The following is a 14,958-nucleotide window of genomic DNA, read 5'->3' as shown; positions in this document are numbered from 1 at the left end:
TGTGAAACACTATCTGCACATGTACTAAAAAAAAACAAAATAAAAAGTGACTAATGCAGGCCATAGACGGCTCAAAAACTGGGTGTTTTTTCGTCTGATAAACGATAAATCGGTTGTTTGTTAAACCAACGTAACCACCAATGATTACGAAAATCGGCCGACCAAGTCATAAAGTTCACCCCATATAACAGGCAAAACTTCTTTTCCTTCCAGGTCACGCCTCATGCGCATTTTTTTTTGTGAAAACGATCGTACGATTTGACCATCATTGACGCGAAAATCGGTCGTTTTCCACAAATTTTCCAACAGGATCGATAATCTAAAAGTGGAAAAAACACGAAAACCGGCCGAGGAATTAACCCACTAACAGTGCGAAAATCGGACGATTAATCTTTCGGATGAAAAATCGTCCGGATTTCGAACCGTCTATGGCCGGCACAAGTATGACTCACGCTTGTATCAGGAATAAACATATAACTACTTTAATCACAGCTCGTCTCTTCCAGTAGGTAAATGATTATTATCCAGACTACAGTGTTCTTTGTAACCAAACATTTGCACTGCGGAATAACACAACCTGGGGACTATGACTGTGTGATGTTAGAGGAAGCTCTTTGTTTTCCATGGATAACAACCATCCCCAGCCCCTGCATAAAACACACCCGCTCCGTCACACAGCACCACACTCTCCGAGCCGTGACGTCTTCGTCTGGAGGGAGGAGCCAGCAAAGTCGCCGTGTCTACACGGAGGAGGAGGAGGAGGAGTCAGACGAAAGAGTCAGCTTTTTGTGTAGCAACAGTGTTTTGGGGGACAAGGCCGGTCGGGGATTTGGCTTGGACCCAGCTGCCCAATAGGAAACCTTAGAAGTGGAAGGAGTTTTTTTTTCATAGCGGAAAAGTCGCGAGAATTAGCGGTGGAAAGCGAGGTAGAAAGACAGCGGCGAAGAGGAAGGAAAGAGATCTGCTGCTAGTGATGTGATGGGCACAGATTGATAGGCCATGTCTGTGGCTGGCTTCTCCGGACTGCCCAGGCTTTGCCTGCTACTGCTCTATGTCCTGTTACAGCTGACGGGATGTGCTGGTGAGTGAAAAGGGGCTGGGTGTCCAGACCGAGCACTGTGGCCTGGGGAGGATGAGCACTGTCCGGTCTGTTGGGCAGGGCTTTGTGTATGGTGTAGCCGGGGCTGGGTTTGTTCCCGGTTTTCTGGCGTGGCTTCGGAGAATGGTAGATGGCTGGATCTTGTTAGCACGAGTGTTTATCCTGTGTGAGTGGATGACAAATCTTGTGGAGTGCCCTGTAATGTGTGTGTTAGGGACTGAGATCATGTGTGTGACCCAGCTGAAGTTGTGGTGTTTTACTGTCCATGGTTTGAAATAGGGGGAAAAAACTTGTTTCAGAAATGTAAAAATGTATCTGTTCAAATGGCTTTAGGGCCCGTTCACACCAGACCGCGGTAACCTGCGTGTCCTGCGCGTTTTCAAAACACACGGGATATGCGAACTGCTGCAGGCGTCAGTGTTTTCTAACGACATCCCAGAGGCAAATCGCAAACTTTAAATCTATACACAAGATATATGGCGCAGACCTTCAATGCGGGGAAATATAATAATGTAAATGGCATCAATACAATAGAAGTACTAGATTATTCACTTGTCTGCTGCGTGTTTTTCCTCCATTCCTACCCAAGCCAATTTTCAGCTTTCAGCGCTGTTGCACTTTGACAATTGTACAGTCATGCGACACTGTACCCATATGATATTTTTGCAATTTTTTTTTCACACAAATAGTGCTTTGTTTTGCTGATATTTAACCGCTAGCCTACCGGGCACTTATACCCCCTTCCTGCCCAGGCCAATTTCTAGCTATCAGCGCTGTCCCACTTTGAATGACAATTGTGCGGTCATGCAACACTGTACCCATATGAAATTTTTATCATTTTTTTTTGTGAGGGATAGAGCTTTATTTTGGTGGTATTTAATCACCTCTGGGTTTTTAATTTTTTTTCTTAACAACTTGAGCACCTGAGGATTTACCCCCCTTAATGACCAGGCCTCTTTTTGCTACTCGGCGCTGCACTAATTCAACTGATAATTGCGCGGTCATGCAATGCTGCACCCAAACGAAATTTACGTCCTTTTTTTCACACAAATAGAGCTTTCTTTCGGTGTAATTTGATCACCTGTGCGCTTATTTTTCACGCTATAAACAAAAAAAGGCCAAAAATTTTGAAGAAAAACAATATTTTTTACTTTCAGCTATAAAAAATTTATAGTAAACTCAAAGTTGGTTATAAATTTAGGCCAAAATGTATTCTGCTACATGTTTTTGGTAAAAAAAATTCCAATAAGTGTATATTGATTGCTTTGTGTGGAAGTTATAGCGTCTACAAACTATGGTATAAATACTGCAATTTACGCCATTTTTCTGCTATACAGCGCTGCGCTAGTTTAACGGACAATTGCGCGGTCATGCAATACGGTATATAAATGAAATTTACATCCTTTTTTTTTCCCCACAAATTGAGCTTTCTTTCGGTGGTAATTGATCGCCTGTGCGGTTTTTATTTTTTGCGCTATAAAAAAAGCTGGCAATTTTGAAGAAAAAAAAACAATATTTTGGACTTTTTGCTATAAAACATGTCCAGTAAAAAAAAATGCAAAAATCTAATTTAGTCATAAATTTCTGCCAAAATGCATTCTGCGACATGTCTTTGCTAAAAAAAAATCCCAATACGTGTAAATTAATTGGTTTATGTGAAAGTTATAGCGTTTACAAATAGCGGGAAAGATACTGGAATTTTTAATTTTTATTTATACTAATAATGGCGCCGATCAGCGACTTTTGGCGGCAATCAGCGACATATGGCGGCGACCAGCGACTTATGGCAGGACTGCGGGACAGCGGCGGACATTTTGACACTGGGGGGGGAACTGACTTGGGGTCACTGACATCCCCAGTGACACCAATACAGTGATCAGTGAAAAAAAACCACTGAAACTGTACTAATGTCACTGGGGAGGAAGGGGTTAACATTTTTAGAATTTGCAGTGTAAGGGGAGTGTTTTACTAGGTGGCGGGGGTGTGTACTGGAGGGGGGGGGGGGGGGGGAGCTGATTGAGGGAGGGAAACCCTGCAGCTTCTCACAAGCTGTCAGAGAACTGACACAGAACAGGGCTGTGTGTAAACAATGCAGCCCTGCTCTGTGTTAGTGATCACCGGCAATTGCGGGAAAACGGCCGGTAAAAACCGGCCGTGACCCGTCGGCTGACACCCGCTGCTGACACCCGCGGGACAGGTAGGGCGGGCGCGCGCCCCCTACCTGTTTTGAAGGCAGCCGTTTTAAAACGTGCTTTTGCCTACGAGCGCCGCCCTGCTACTGTTTATATGCGGTGGCTGGGCGGCAAGTGGTTAAACCAAAAACCACTGAAAATTTAAAAAAAAAAAAAACGTTTTTTCTTAGTTTTTGTTATAAAATTTTGTAAATAAGTGATTTTTCTCCTTCACTGATGTGCGCTAATGAGGCTGCACTGATGGACACTGATAGGTTGCACTGGTTGGTGGCACTGATGGGCATTGACAGGCATCAATAATGGGCACTGAAAGGGAGCACTGACTGGCAGCACTGATAGGTGGCACTGATGGGTGACACTGAAAGGCAGCTCAGATGGGCACTGATATTTGGCATTGATGTGCACTGGTAAGCACTGATATGTGGCACTGATGGGCACTGGCATGAGGCACTGATGAGCACTGACAGAAGGCATTGCTGGGGCTACACTGATCATCAGGGCACACTGATCATCAGTGCCCTGATGATCAATGTACATGTCCCCTCCGCGGAAAGCCGATTACCGACTCTCCTCTCAAGCTGTCAGCGTGACAGCTCGAGAGGAGAGAAATGCTGATAACCAGCATTTCCCTGTTTACATGTGATCAGCTGTGATTGGAAACAGCTGATCACATGACCGAGCCAACATCTTCGGCTCTTTCCGTGATCCGCTGTGTTCGAGGGACACAGTGCACCGCCGATCGCCGTGCTGCACGCTCACTGAGCCGCGCATGCGCGGTGAGAATGGGAGGATGTCATATGACGTCCTTCCAGAACGAGAGAACCATCTTGCATCTGTCATATTACTATATGGTGGGCAGGAGGTGGTTAATCACTACTGTGTTTATTTTTTTTGCACTATAAACGAAAAAAGAGCAAAGAATTAAAAAAAAAAAAAAGTTTCTATTATAAAATTTTGCAAACCGGTAAATATTCTCCTTCACTTATGTGCTTTGATGAGGCTGTATTGATGGGTGGCACTGGTAGGAATGGATGAGGAGACACTGATGATGCTGCACTGATGGGTGCCACTGATGGGCACTTTTGGGGCTGTACTGATAATCAGAACACTTTCCGGTTAACAGTAGTACTTTTCTCAGCATGACAGTGTGAATAAAGTGCTTACTTTGTGATCATTTGTGTCATTGGACACAGCTGATCACGTGGTAAAAGGGCGATGTAATTGGCCTTTTACATTGTCATGGGATTATCTGTGTCCGTAGGACACAACGATCACAGACAGAGATGGGTGCCCGCCACTGGGGGCACGTTCTGGGATGACGTAATATGATGCACTCACAGAACTGCACAACGGTGCTGTATCCTGATTGTCAAGTGGTTAATCTGTAATGTCCCTTTTTATATATGTAAAAAAGTCCAGCAGCTCACGAGATTCCGCCCTCCATCCTCTATGCCACTGTTGACATCATTAGAGGATGGATGGCGGTCTCTTCTGCTGGAGTCATTCAGTTCACAGTGCCTGTTACTTTTTAAACATGTGAGCTGCTGAACTTTTATACATATTACTGATTAATCACTTGACAACCAGGCTATAGTCAATGATGGCTACAGCGCAGTTGAGCAGTTCTGGGAGGGTGTCATATGATGTCCTCCCAGAACTCACCCCCAGTGGCTAATACTTTCACTTCATTAAAATCACTTTTAAATACTGCACTTAGTGGTGCCCACTTTTGTTCTCTTTCCCAAACCCTGAATCGCATGGGGAACAAAGTCCCATGCGATCCAGTCGCGGTATGTTTTTAGTGGTGTAGTGCATTCGCTGTTTTTTGGTGTAATCTAATGAATGAATGGGCTGGAAATATCATCGCACTGCATTGCGGACTGTGTTCCTGTCTGATTCAGCCCTAAAAAGGCAAAGCTCAACCTGAACTCCTATGTGGACAGTCCGTCTCCATTTGGATATTGCATAATGCAATACCTTCTCCCTACTCCTGTGCGTTCGGTGCGGTTTGCGTGGGCACAGTGAATGGGCTGCTGTACTTGTGGGAAAGGTGGAGCAAAAGGTCCCTGCAACTTTTTTTGAAACTGCAGCCTCAGTGAATTCGTATAGTGCTCTTGCACACTGCACGATTCCTGCACCCGATTTCCTGTGGGGAAGCGATTAAGAATGAATGGCAGCCACGTGCATCTGTTAACGAGCAGTGGTTTTTGGCCACGGCAGCGGGGACAGTAACGATTCCCTTACCCGCAACCACCTGTACAAGTGGGAACCTAGACTATTTAGAGTAGAACTATTGGCAAAGTCTACAGGACAGAAAGGGAACTTTTTTCTAAGGAAACTGCAAGCATTATTAAACTTAAATGTTTAACTGCTTGCTGTCCAAGGACATCTCTGTATGTCTTTTGAGTTACAGTGGTTATACTGGGGCCATGGCTACAGTTTGAGCCATGACCCCGATATTAGTTTTTTTCTAGTGGTGCACAGAAATGAAAATTCTGGTGCCGAAACCGAAAATTCAAGATGCACTTGGCCAAAAACGAAAATGGACGATTTTTAAAAATGTAATATTTTTTGGGAAAAAATACACTTTTACGTTTAACTCGTTGCCGCCTGGCCTATAGCAGATTGACGGCCTGGCAATCCTCATCCCTGTGGGTGTCATGACGTCCTGTGAATCACGCATGCGCGCCCCCCGTGGTGCACAGTGCTGCTGTTCCTGTCAGGCTGTGTCCCTCGGACGCAGCGCTTCCCCGCTGGAGGTAAAGAGCCAATGAAATTGTCTTTTTACTACGTGATCACAGCCGATCATAGATATAAACACACAGTGATCACTCACTGTTACTATCTTCTCTGATCTTTGAGGAAGAGAACCTAGGAACAGTGAGTTTTTCAAACCCTTTCATTACTGTGCATCACACTGCCCCTAATAAAGAGTCCCTGTCAGTGCCACCAGCTGTCAGATCAGCCCATCAGAGGAGCCATTAGTGGAGCTATCGGTGAATCTGTCAGTGCAGCCCATCAGTGCAGTTCATCGGTGTAGCTGTCACCATAGCCATTGATGCACCCTAATCGGTGTACTTATAGAGTTGACACAACTGCCTCCCACCTGCAGTGTACCCATCAGTCATCGATCAGCAGTGTACCCCCTCATACAGCCACAATCACCAGAGCCGCACTGTCCAAAAAATATTTTACTAGTGAGGAGGCACTCAAAATCCTCAGCTTGTCGGATGAGAGCAGCGGGGAGCTCTCACCATCCCATTCCGATTCGGAATATGAGCCAGTAGAAAGTAGTGGGAAAGAAGTGACTGAATCAGAGGAGGAAGCAGTCCCTCCTAAAAGGATACGGTGCTCTTAAGGGCAGGCAACAACAAGCAGCGCCATACACCCAATGGTCAATCGGCAGATGGCCAATGGCGCTAGGCCCCAGGATGAAAGGCCCAGTACCAGCACTGGAGCACTCCACCAGACCCCAAGAATTAGGGCCCAAACATATCTTCCTGACTCCCTGGCAAACCCTTTATGGTTGCCTTCCAGCTCAGGATCAGCTTCAATCCCACCTTTCACTGCACAGCCAGGTGTGCAGACAAATACTGAAAATTTTTCTGAAATTGATTTTTTTTTTTTTGTTTTTTTTTTCCTGCCGATTTACTGCAATACATTGTGGACCAGACAAACCTTTTTTGCTCAGCATTATATTGCTAATCCCAGTACATGCCCGTCCTTTTCTATGGAGATGTCTCACAGTGGAGGAGTTGAAATAGTTTTTGGGCCTTACGTTTAACATGGGGCTTACAAAAAAAACCGAATTGCATGCCTACTGCTCCACCAACCCCATCTATCATATGCCCATCTATTCTGCTGTAATGTCCCGGTCAAGCTATGATCTGAACATGTGATTTCTGCATTTCAATGATAACTCACAGTGCCCTCCCTAAGATCATCCCAACTATGACAAGCTATACAAAATCCGCCTACTAATAAATTATTTTGCTAAGAGATTTCTGGAACTTTATGCCCCTGAGCAACAAATGTGTGTGGATGAATCCCTTGCCCACTTCACTGGCTGGCTGGGATTGAGCGTAGGTTCACACTACAGCGGCGCAGTAAATCCCATGTGATTTGCATTGGAACCGCACCACATTCCTGTACAAATCACATGCGATTTGTATGCGGTGCGATTAAAGCCATACATTTTGCATGGCTCTATTCGCACCGCACCCGCACCAAAAACTTTCAGATCCCTTTTTTGGCCTGTACTATAATCGGATCGCATAGATATTCACACCTATTCTTTTCCAATTCTGCATATTGCACTGCGGTTTGCGTACTAATGTTGGGGTGTTAACATACACACCCGCATTAGTTTGTATGAATGGGGTGCGATTGTGATGCGGTGCGGATTTCACACTGAAAATGCTGCAAATTCCGCACCACATCAGTGTGAACCAGGGCTCAAGCAATGCATCCCCAGTAAAAGGGCCAAGTATGGATTAAAGCTGAACAAGCTCTGCTAAAAAGCTACAGGGTATGTGCATGCATTTCACGTGTATTAAGGCAAAGACTCTTCGCTCCAGCCCAACCTACATCGGCACAAGTGGCAAAATTGTTTTGGACCTGGCATTCCCACTGTTCCAAAAGGGTTATCATATCTACTTTGATAACTATTATACCAGTCTCCCCCTTTTCCGGCATATGTACTGTGAGAAAACTTTAGCCTACGGTACCACCCAAAAAAATAGGGCTTCACGCAAAGTTTAGTAACCAGAAGGCTACAAAGGGGGGGGAATCCACAAGGCTGAGAAACGAGGAAGTGTTGGCCATGAAGTGGAGGGATAAAAGAGATGTTTACGTCCTGTCCACTATCCCCAATGAAACCTCGGTGGAAATTCATGGAAGACGCAGTCCCATCCAAAAACCTGAATGTATCCACAATTATAATCTGTTCATGGGGGGGGGGGGGGTGATTTTAAATGACTAGATGCTACAGCCCTATTTGTCAACAAGAAAGTCCCTCTTCTGGTAGAAAAAAGTTGTAATTTATTTTTTCCATTTGGCCATTTGCAATGCATTTGTCATCTATCAAAAGTCAACAGACAGACCCACCACCTTCCTCAGTTATATAGAAGAAATGATCACTGCCCTGACCTACCAGCAAGGATCCCCCCAGAAAATGTTTCACCCACAGAATCCGGAAGAAGATGCCAAAAAAATGTGTATGCGGCAGAAGAGGAGTTAGGAAAGACACCAGTGTTCATTGTCCAAAATGTCCCTCCCAACCAGGCCTATGCATTGGAGACTGTTTCCGACGTTCTCACGTCACTAAAATATTAGTTCTCCTTATTTTTAACAGCCTGCCATTTCCCAGTTTCTAAAATCCTTGCTGATCATTTGCCTGCTGCCTTGAATGACCATGCCTTTGCTTGCCACCTGAACTGACCCTGGCCTGTTTACCGACAATGCTTTTGCCTGCCCTCTGGATTGTTTCAAAACCACGTTTGCCTTCCACCTACACTGACCTCTGCCTGTTAATCGACCATGTTTTTTGCCTGCTGCTTGAACTGATCTTTTGCCCTGCTACTGTAGTAGTGGGATGCAAGATAACACAGGGGTCTCACATATGTGAGGGGCTTCAGAGTAGAGAAAACCAGTTTTTGGTTTTCACCGGGTTTTGTAATTCCCAGATCAGGGTCTGTTAGTCCGGAGGCTTCGAAGAGATTGGGTGGGACGAAGCCTCTACCCCTGTGGCCAGGTCTTTCCTGACTGAGGCCCTAAGCCTGATGTTCCTTCCTGCTGCCTGGACCAATACTGGGCTGACCCTGTCTCTGCCTGTAGTGAACCAGGACTTGTTATGGACCATGCTCTTTCCTGCTACCTGAACCAGTACTTTGGCTGTGCTGACCATATCTCTGCCTGCTGCCTGTAATGACCGAGGAGTTTTTATGGACTATGTTCTTGCCTGCTTCTTGAACTAGTAATTTGGCTGTGCTGACCATATTGCTGCCTGTAATGACCCAGGGCTTTTTTTTTGGACTATGTTCCTGCCTGCTGCCTGGACTATTCGTTTGGCTATTGCTGACCTTTTCTCTGCCTGCTTCCTGGACCACTGCTCTCCTCTGCAGACAACTTCTCTACTACAACCACAGATAATCTTCTGTGTACCCTTTTTGTTTAGCTCGGCTGTGAAAAAGTCTCATGCATGTGGTATCGCCATACTTAGGAGGAGTAGCAGAATGTATTTTGGGGTGTAATTCTTGCCCATGCCCATGTCCATGCTGCGTTTTTAAAAATATCTTATAAATTTACTTTTTTTTTTTTTTTTTTCTTTTAGTACAGGGGAGACATGCAGGGTCTTTTAGACCCTGCAGGTCTCAAAAAAGAGAACCTGTTACCAAAAATCATCACATAGGGAACTTTTTGTCCCGTATGTGATTTAACCACTTGCCCTCCTGAGGATTTACCCCCCCTTAATGACCAGGCCTCTTTTTGCTACTCGGCACTGCACTAATTCAACTGATAATTGCGCGGTCATGCAATGCTGCTTCCAAACAAAATTTACGTCCTTTTTTTTTTCACACAAATAGAGCTTTCTTTTGGCGGTATTTGATCACCTGTGCACTTTTAATTTTTCACGCTATAAACAAAAAAAGACCAAAAATTTTGAAGAAAAACGATATTTTTTACTTTCAGCTATAAAAAATATATAGTAAACTCAAAGTTAGTTATAAATTTAGGCCAAAATGTATTATGCTACATATTTTTGGTAAAAAAAAAATCCCAATAAGTGTATATTGATTGCTTTGTGTGAAAGTTATAGCGTCTACAAACTATGGTATAGATACTGCAATTTATGCCATTTTTTTTTTTTTTTTGCTATACAGCGCTGCGCTAGTTTAACGGACAATTGCGCGGTCATGCAATACGGTACATAAATTAAATTTACATTTTTTTTCCCACAAATTGAGCTTTCTTTCGGTCGTATTTGATCGCCTGTGCGGTTTTTATTTTTTGCGCTATAAAAGAAAAGGCTGACAATTTTGAGGAAAAAAAACAATATTTTGGACTTGCTATAAAACATGTCCAGTAAAAAAATAATTAAAAATCAAATTTAGTCATAAATTTCTGCCAAAATGCATTCTGCGACATCTTTGCTACTAAAAACCCCAATACGTGTAAATTAATTGGTTTACGTGAAAGTTATAGCGTTTACAAATGGCGGGAAAGATGCTGGGATTTTTAATTTTTTTTTCTATACTAATAATGGCGGCGATCAGCAACTTATGGCGGCGATCAGCGACTTATGGCAGGACTGCAGGACTGCGGCAGACATTCTGACACGGGGGGGAACTGACTTGGGTCACTGACATCCCCAGTGACACCAATACAGTGATCGGTGCAAAAAAAAAAAAACGCTGACACTGTACTAATGGCACTGGAGAGGAAGGGGTAAACTTTATTATTCAGTGAAAGGGTTAACTGTGTGAGGGGAGTGTTTTTACTAGGGGGCAGGGGTTGTGTACTGCAGGGAACAGCGCTGATCAGGACAGAAACTCTTCCCCCTGTTTTGGGGTGTAATTGCAAGTATGCATCTGCCGTGTGTGAGGAATAAGTTAATATGACAATTTTGTCTTTAAAAAACAAAAAAACAAAAATAATTTCTTCATTTTCCCAAGAATTTATGGAAAAAATGACAACTTCCAAAAAATTCAACATGCTCTTACTAAATAGCTTGGACTGTCTACTTTCCACAAAGGGGTAATTTGGGGGGTATTTGCACTTTCCTGGCGTTTTGGGGCTTCAAGAAATGAGACCGTCAATACATCAGGTGTGATCAATTTTCAATGATTGGTACCATAGCTTGTAAACGCTATAACTTTCACACAGACTAAATAATATATCCTTATTTGGGTTATTTGTACCCAAGAAATGTAGCAATAAAAATGTTAGCCTAAATTTATGAAAAAAAGTTACTTAATTGCAAAATTTTTAAATGGAAACGATAAAAAGTGTCTTCCCCCCCCCCCCCTTCTTTTTTTTTTTTTTTTTTTTTTTTTTTTTTTTTTTTTCCCGCTTATTTTGAAAAAAATAAAAAACCCTGTGGTGATTAACCACTTGCCTACTGGGCACTTATACCCCTTTTCTTACCAGGCCAATTTTTAGCTTTCAGCACTGTTGCACTTTGAATGACAATTGCGCGGTCATGCAACATTATACCCATATGAAATTTTTAATTTTTTTTTTTTCTCACAAGTAGAGCTTTCTTTTGGTGGTATTTACTTGCCGCTGGGTGTTTTACTTTTTGCGCTATAAACAAAAAAAGAGCAAAAAATTTGAAGAAAAAAAGGTTCTTTTTCTATTATAAAATTTTGCAAACAGGTAATTTTTTTTCTCCTTCCCTGATGTGCGTTGATTAGGCGGCACTGATGATGGGTACTGATAGTCAGCACTGACTGGCGCAACTGCTGGGCACTGACTGGCGGTACTGGTGGGTGTCACTGCTGGGCACCGATCATCAGGGCACTGATCATCAGTGCCCTGATGATCGGTGCCAATCCCTGCTCTGACAACTGCCGAGAACAGCGTGAGGAAAGTGCAGCCGAGAACCAGCAATTGCGTTTCCCTGTGATTAGCGTGTCATTGGACATGGCTGATCACGTGGTAAAAAGCCTCTGTGATTGGCCTTTTACCACATCACGTGATCAGCTGTGTCCGTAGGACACAGCGATCACAGAGATTGCCGGGGGCGCACCTCCGGGGGCACGCTGGAGAGCGCTTTCTGGGAGAACATCATTTGACGCCCTCCCAGAACTGGCCGGCCGCAGTGTAGCCGTCATTTGGCTATCTGCGGTCGTCAACTAGTTAAGTACCACCAAAATAAAGCTCTATCTCTGTGATAAAAATTATAACCGTTTTGTTGAAGTACAGTGCAGCATGACTGAGTAATTGTCAAAGTGCGAGAGCACTGAAAGTTGAAAATTGGTCTGGACAGGAAGGGGGTAAAAGTGCCCTGTACTGAAGTGGTTAAAAAAACCACACAATATATACCCCAATTTTTTTATGAAAGATGTTACGATGAGTAAATAGATACCCAACATGTCTTAAACAATATAAAATGGTGTAGCGCTACATAAAATATATAAACCGTGACTAAATGTGCTAAAAACCACACAAGGTCCTATATTGGGACCAAATAAAGTGACCTAAACAGGTGGTATTATGAATTTGAAGCCAATCCCTTTTAGGGGTACAACTGACGTGACCCCTGGTACCCAATGAACTGGGACACAACCTATATAAATAAAGTAATGTGAATCCCTGTTGAGGGATAAAACACTCTGTGCTCAAAATTATTAATAACATTCTAATAACAAATATTAATACGTGAACAAAATGACCAAAATAACATTAGTGCAAAAAGTCCAATTTCTGTGAAAAAAGACATGGTGCTTCACTCCTTCTGGTCATGCAACATATAGTGTGGATGCACAACACACCGATAAGTGTTCCTAGAAATGGCTGCAGTGGCCTCTCACCTCCACTAGGCGACCCCACAGGGCCACAAAGCCTTTTGGATCAGCTCTGGATCTTCCCTGTATATGCACTAATTTTAGCCTGCTATCCTGGGCATTATATCCCCACTGATATCCTGTATCACCGCTGTTGTTTCCTCTGGACAGGTAAGTAGATAGGCAGGTAGACACCCTCACAATAATACTCTCTCATGCGCCCATGAAACAAGAGACACATCCTCCATATTGTAAAACCGTTTTTAATCCAATGAAATGGATAAGCCAAAATTGCACTCACATATAGTAGAAAATGTACAAGCCTTTCCCCATGTACTGGGTGTATTGCATGAAAAGGTGTACCAAAATGGAGCTACGCCGGAAGTACGTCACCACGCTTTGCCGTCGACCGTTGCGTCACGCTTCCATGTGACTTCCTCAGAACTGCGTGATTGGTGGACAGTACTCCATTTTATAGGCCAGAAAAACCTCCAATCAGACTGCTGGGTGGGAAAATCACGGCTATTTTAGCGTAGTCCAAACGGTATCTAAGCAACGCTACCGTCAGACTCGCATTACAAACCTGACCTATTTTTCGCAGAGCGCCGGACAGTGCTTCTTCTTGGCTCTACACCGTATATGTTCTTATATTGGTTCCTTTATATAAATCGGATATCCCCAATTTACATCATAATACCTATATGATGATACATATCCTACATAAAATGCTAAAAACAAACTCCCCCATCCTCAAAGGCCTGGTAATAACAACCCTATAAAAACCAATTAAAATATAAAATATTTTATTCATTTTTCTAAAAAAAAAACCTTTTTTAAAATACAAAGACCTACTAATACCCCATAACAAGAGGATACATCTAAATTAAAAAATCTTTATTTAAAAAAAACCCTCAAAAGGCATCCATGATTAATGTTATATTAAAATAGGATTAAACTAAAAAATCAGGATAAAACTGTAAAAAAACTATTTGGATAAAAAATATATATCCCCCAATTCATGCGATAACACTCACTACATGTTACAACTATATACCAGGTAATGGTTTTAACATATTGCATATATATATTAAATATGATAAATGTAAATTACATCAGAATTGTTAAAAATCATTAATAAAACAAAATCAAATTCGATGTTGAGTCCCGTTGGCATTTTGTGTTTCCATCATAAAGATCCATTTTGATTCAGCTTGACTGAGAGATCTAATCTTATGGCTATCCCTCCAGTGTTTCTTAAATTTTTCAACCCCCCAAAATCTCAAACTAGAGGAGTCTTTATCATGACACAACAAAAAAATGTTTTGATACACTATGCTTTGGGAAGCCCTTCCAAATATTTTGAACATGTTCCCTCAGCCGTACCCACAGTGGTCTTTTGGTCCTTCCCACGTACTGCAATTTTTTATTACAATTTTTTCATGAAAATCCTTTTTTTTTTTTTTTTTTTAACTGAAATGAGCTCACCTACACACACTAAACTCGATTCTTCTTCCCTGTGAGGCTCCTCTTGGTGCATTTACGCTTGTGAGTAGCATCTGGAATGTCTCTCTGAAGCATCTAACAGTAGTCTGCCATCATTGTAATGCTCCATTTTCCCTGGTATCGCCTTTCCATCTCTTTAATGTCTTGATGGAATCGTTCACCTTGTTCCTCACTCACAGCTCCCAAATTTTCAGGGAAGTAGTCAAGGTGGGACTGGAGGAAATGCACTTTCAAACTCATCAGGCAACCTAAAGCTTGAAATGCTTTCAGCATTCGTCCGACAATCTTTTTGTAGTGAGGATCTTTGTTATTGCCTAAAAATTTCTGTACGACTTCTTTAAATGCAATCCACCCTTCTTTTTGAGGATCCGTCATGGTATTGACAAACTCTTGATCAACTATAAGCCTTCTAATGTCTGGTCTGACGAACACACCTTCCTTCAATTTTGCCTCCAACAGGCCTGGAAACTTGGTGACCAAGTATTTGATGCATTCTCCATCTCTTGGAAGTGATTTTACGAATTGCTTCAGCAATCCCAATTTTATGTGGAGAGGTGGTAGAAGAACTTTATGGGAAGGTACCAAAGTTTCTCGGACTTTTTTTTTTTTTTTTTTTTCACCGACTGTTAGCACCCTCGGCTGCCAACTCTTCTTGGTC

General features: G+C 42.8%; 1 protein-coding gene across 1 annotated transcript in view; it reads left to right on the top strand.

The window, feature by feature from the left end:
• Positions 1-749: 749 nt before the first annotated feature.
• The window catches only part of LOC149441560 (TGF-beta receptor type-1-like), a gene marked incomplete at its 3' end in the record, with an annotated part of 46,011 nt that continues 31,802 nt past the window's right edge, over positions 750-14,958 (top strand). The window contains exon 1 of the mRNA XM_089657197.1: positions 750-1,081. Within this exon, the coding sequence (XP_089513323.1) occupies positions 1,000-1,081 (82 nt within the window). The remainder of the gene's footprint in view (positions 1,082-14,958) is intronic.

The sequence above is a fragment of the Staurois parvus genome, unplaced genomic scaffold (assembly GCF_062004578.1).
Source record: "Staurois parvus isolate SC_StPar_1 unplaced genomic scaffold, SC_StPar_1.0 ptg000974l, whole genome shotgun sequence".
Lineage (NCBI taxonomy): Eukaryota > Metazoa > Chordata > Amphibia > Anura > Ranidae > Staurois > Staurois parvus.
Note: the sequence above shows the minus strand (reverse complement) of the source record. Positions and strands in the feature narration are given on the sequence as shown.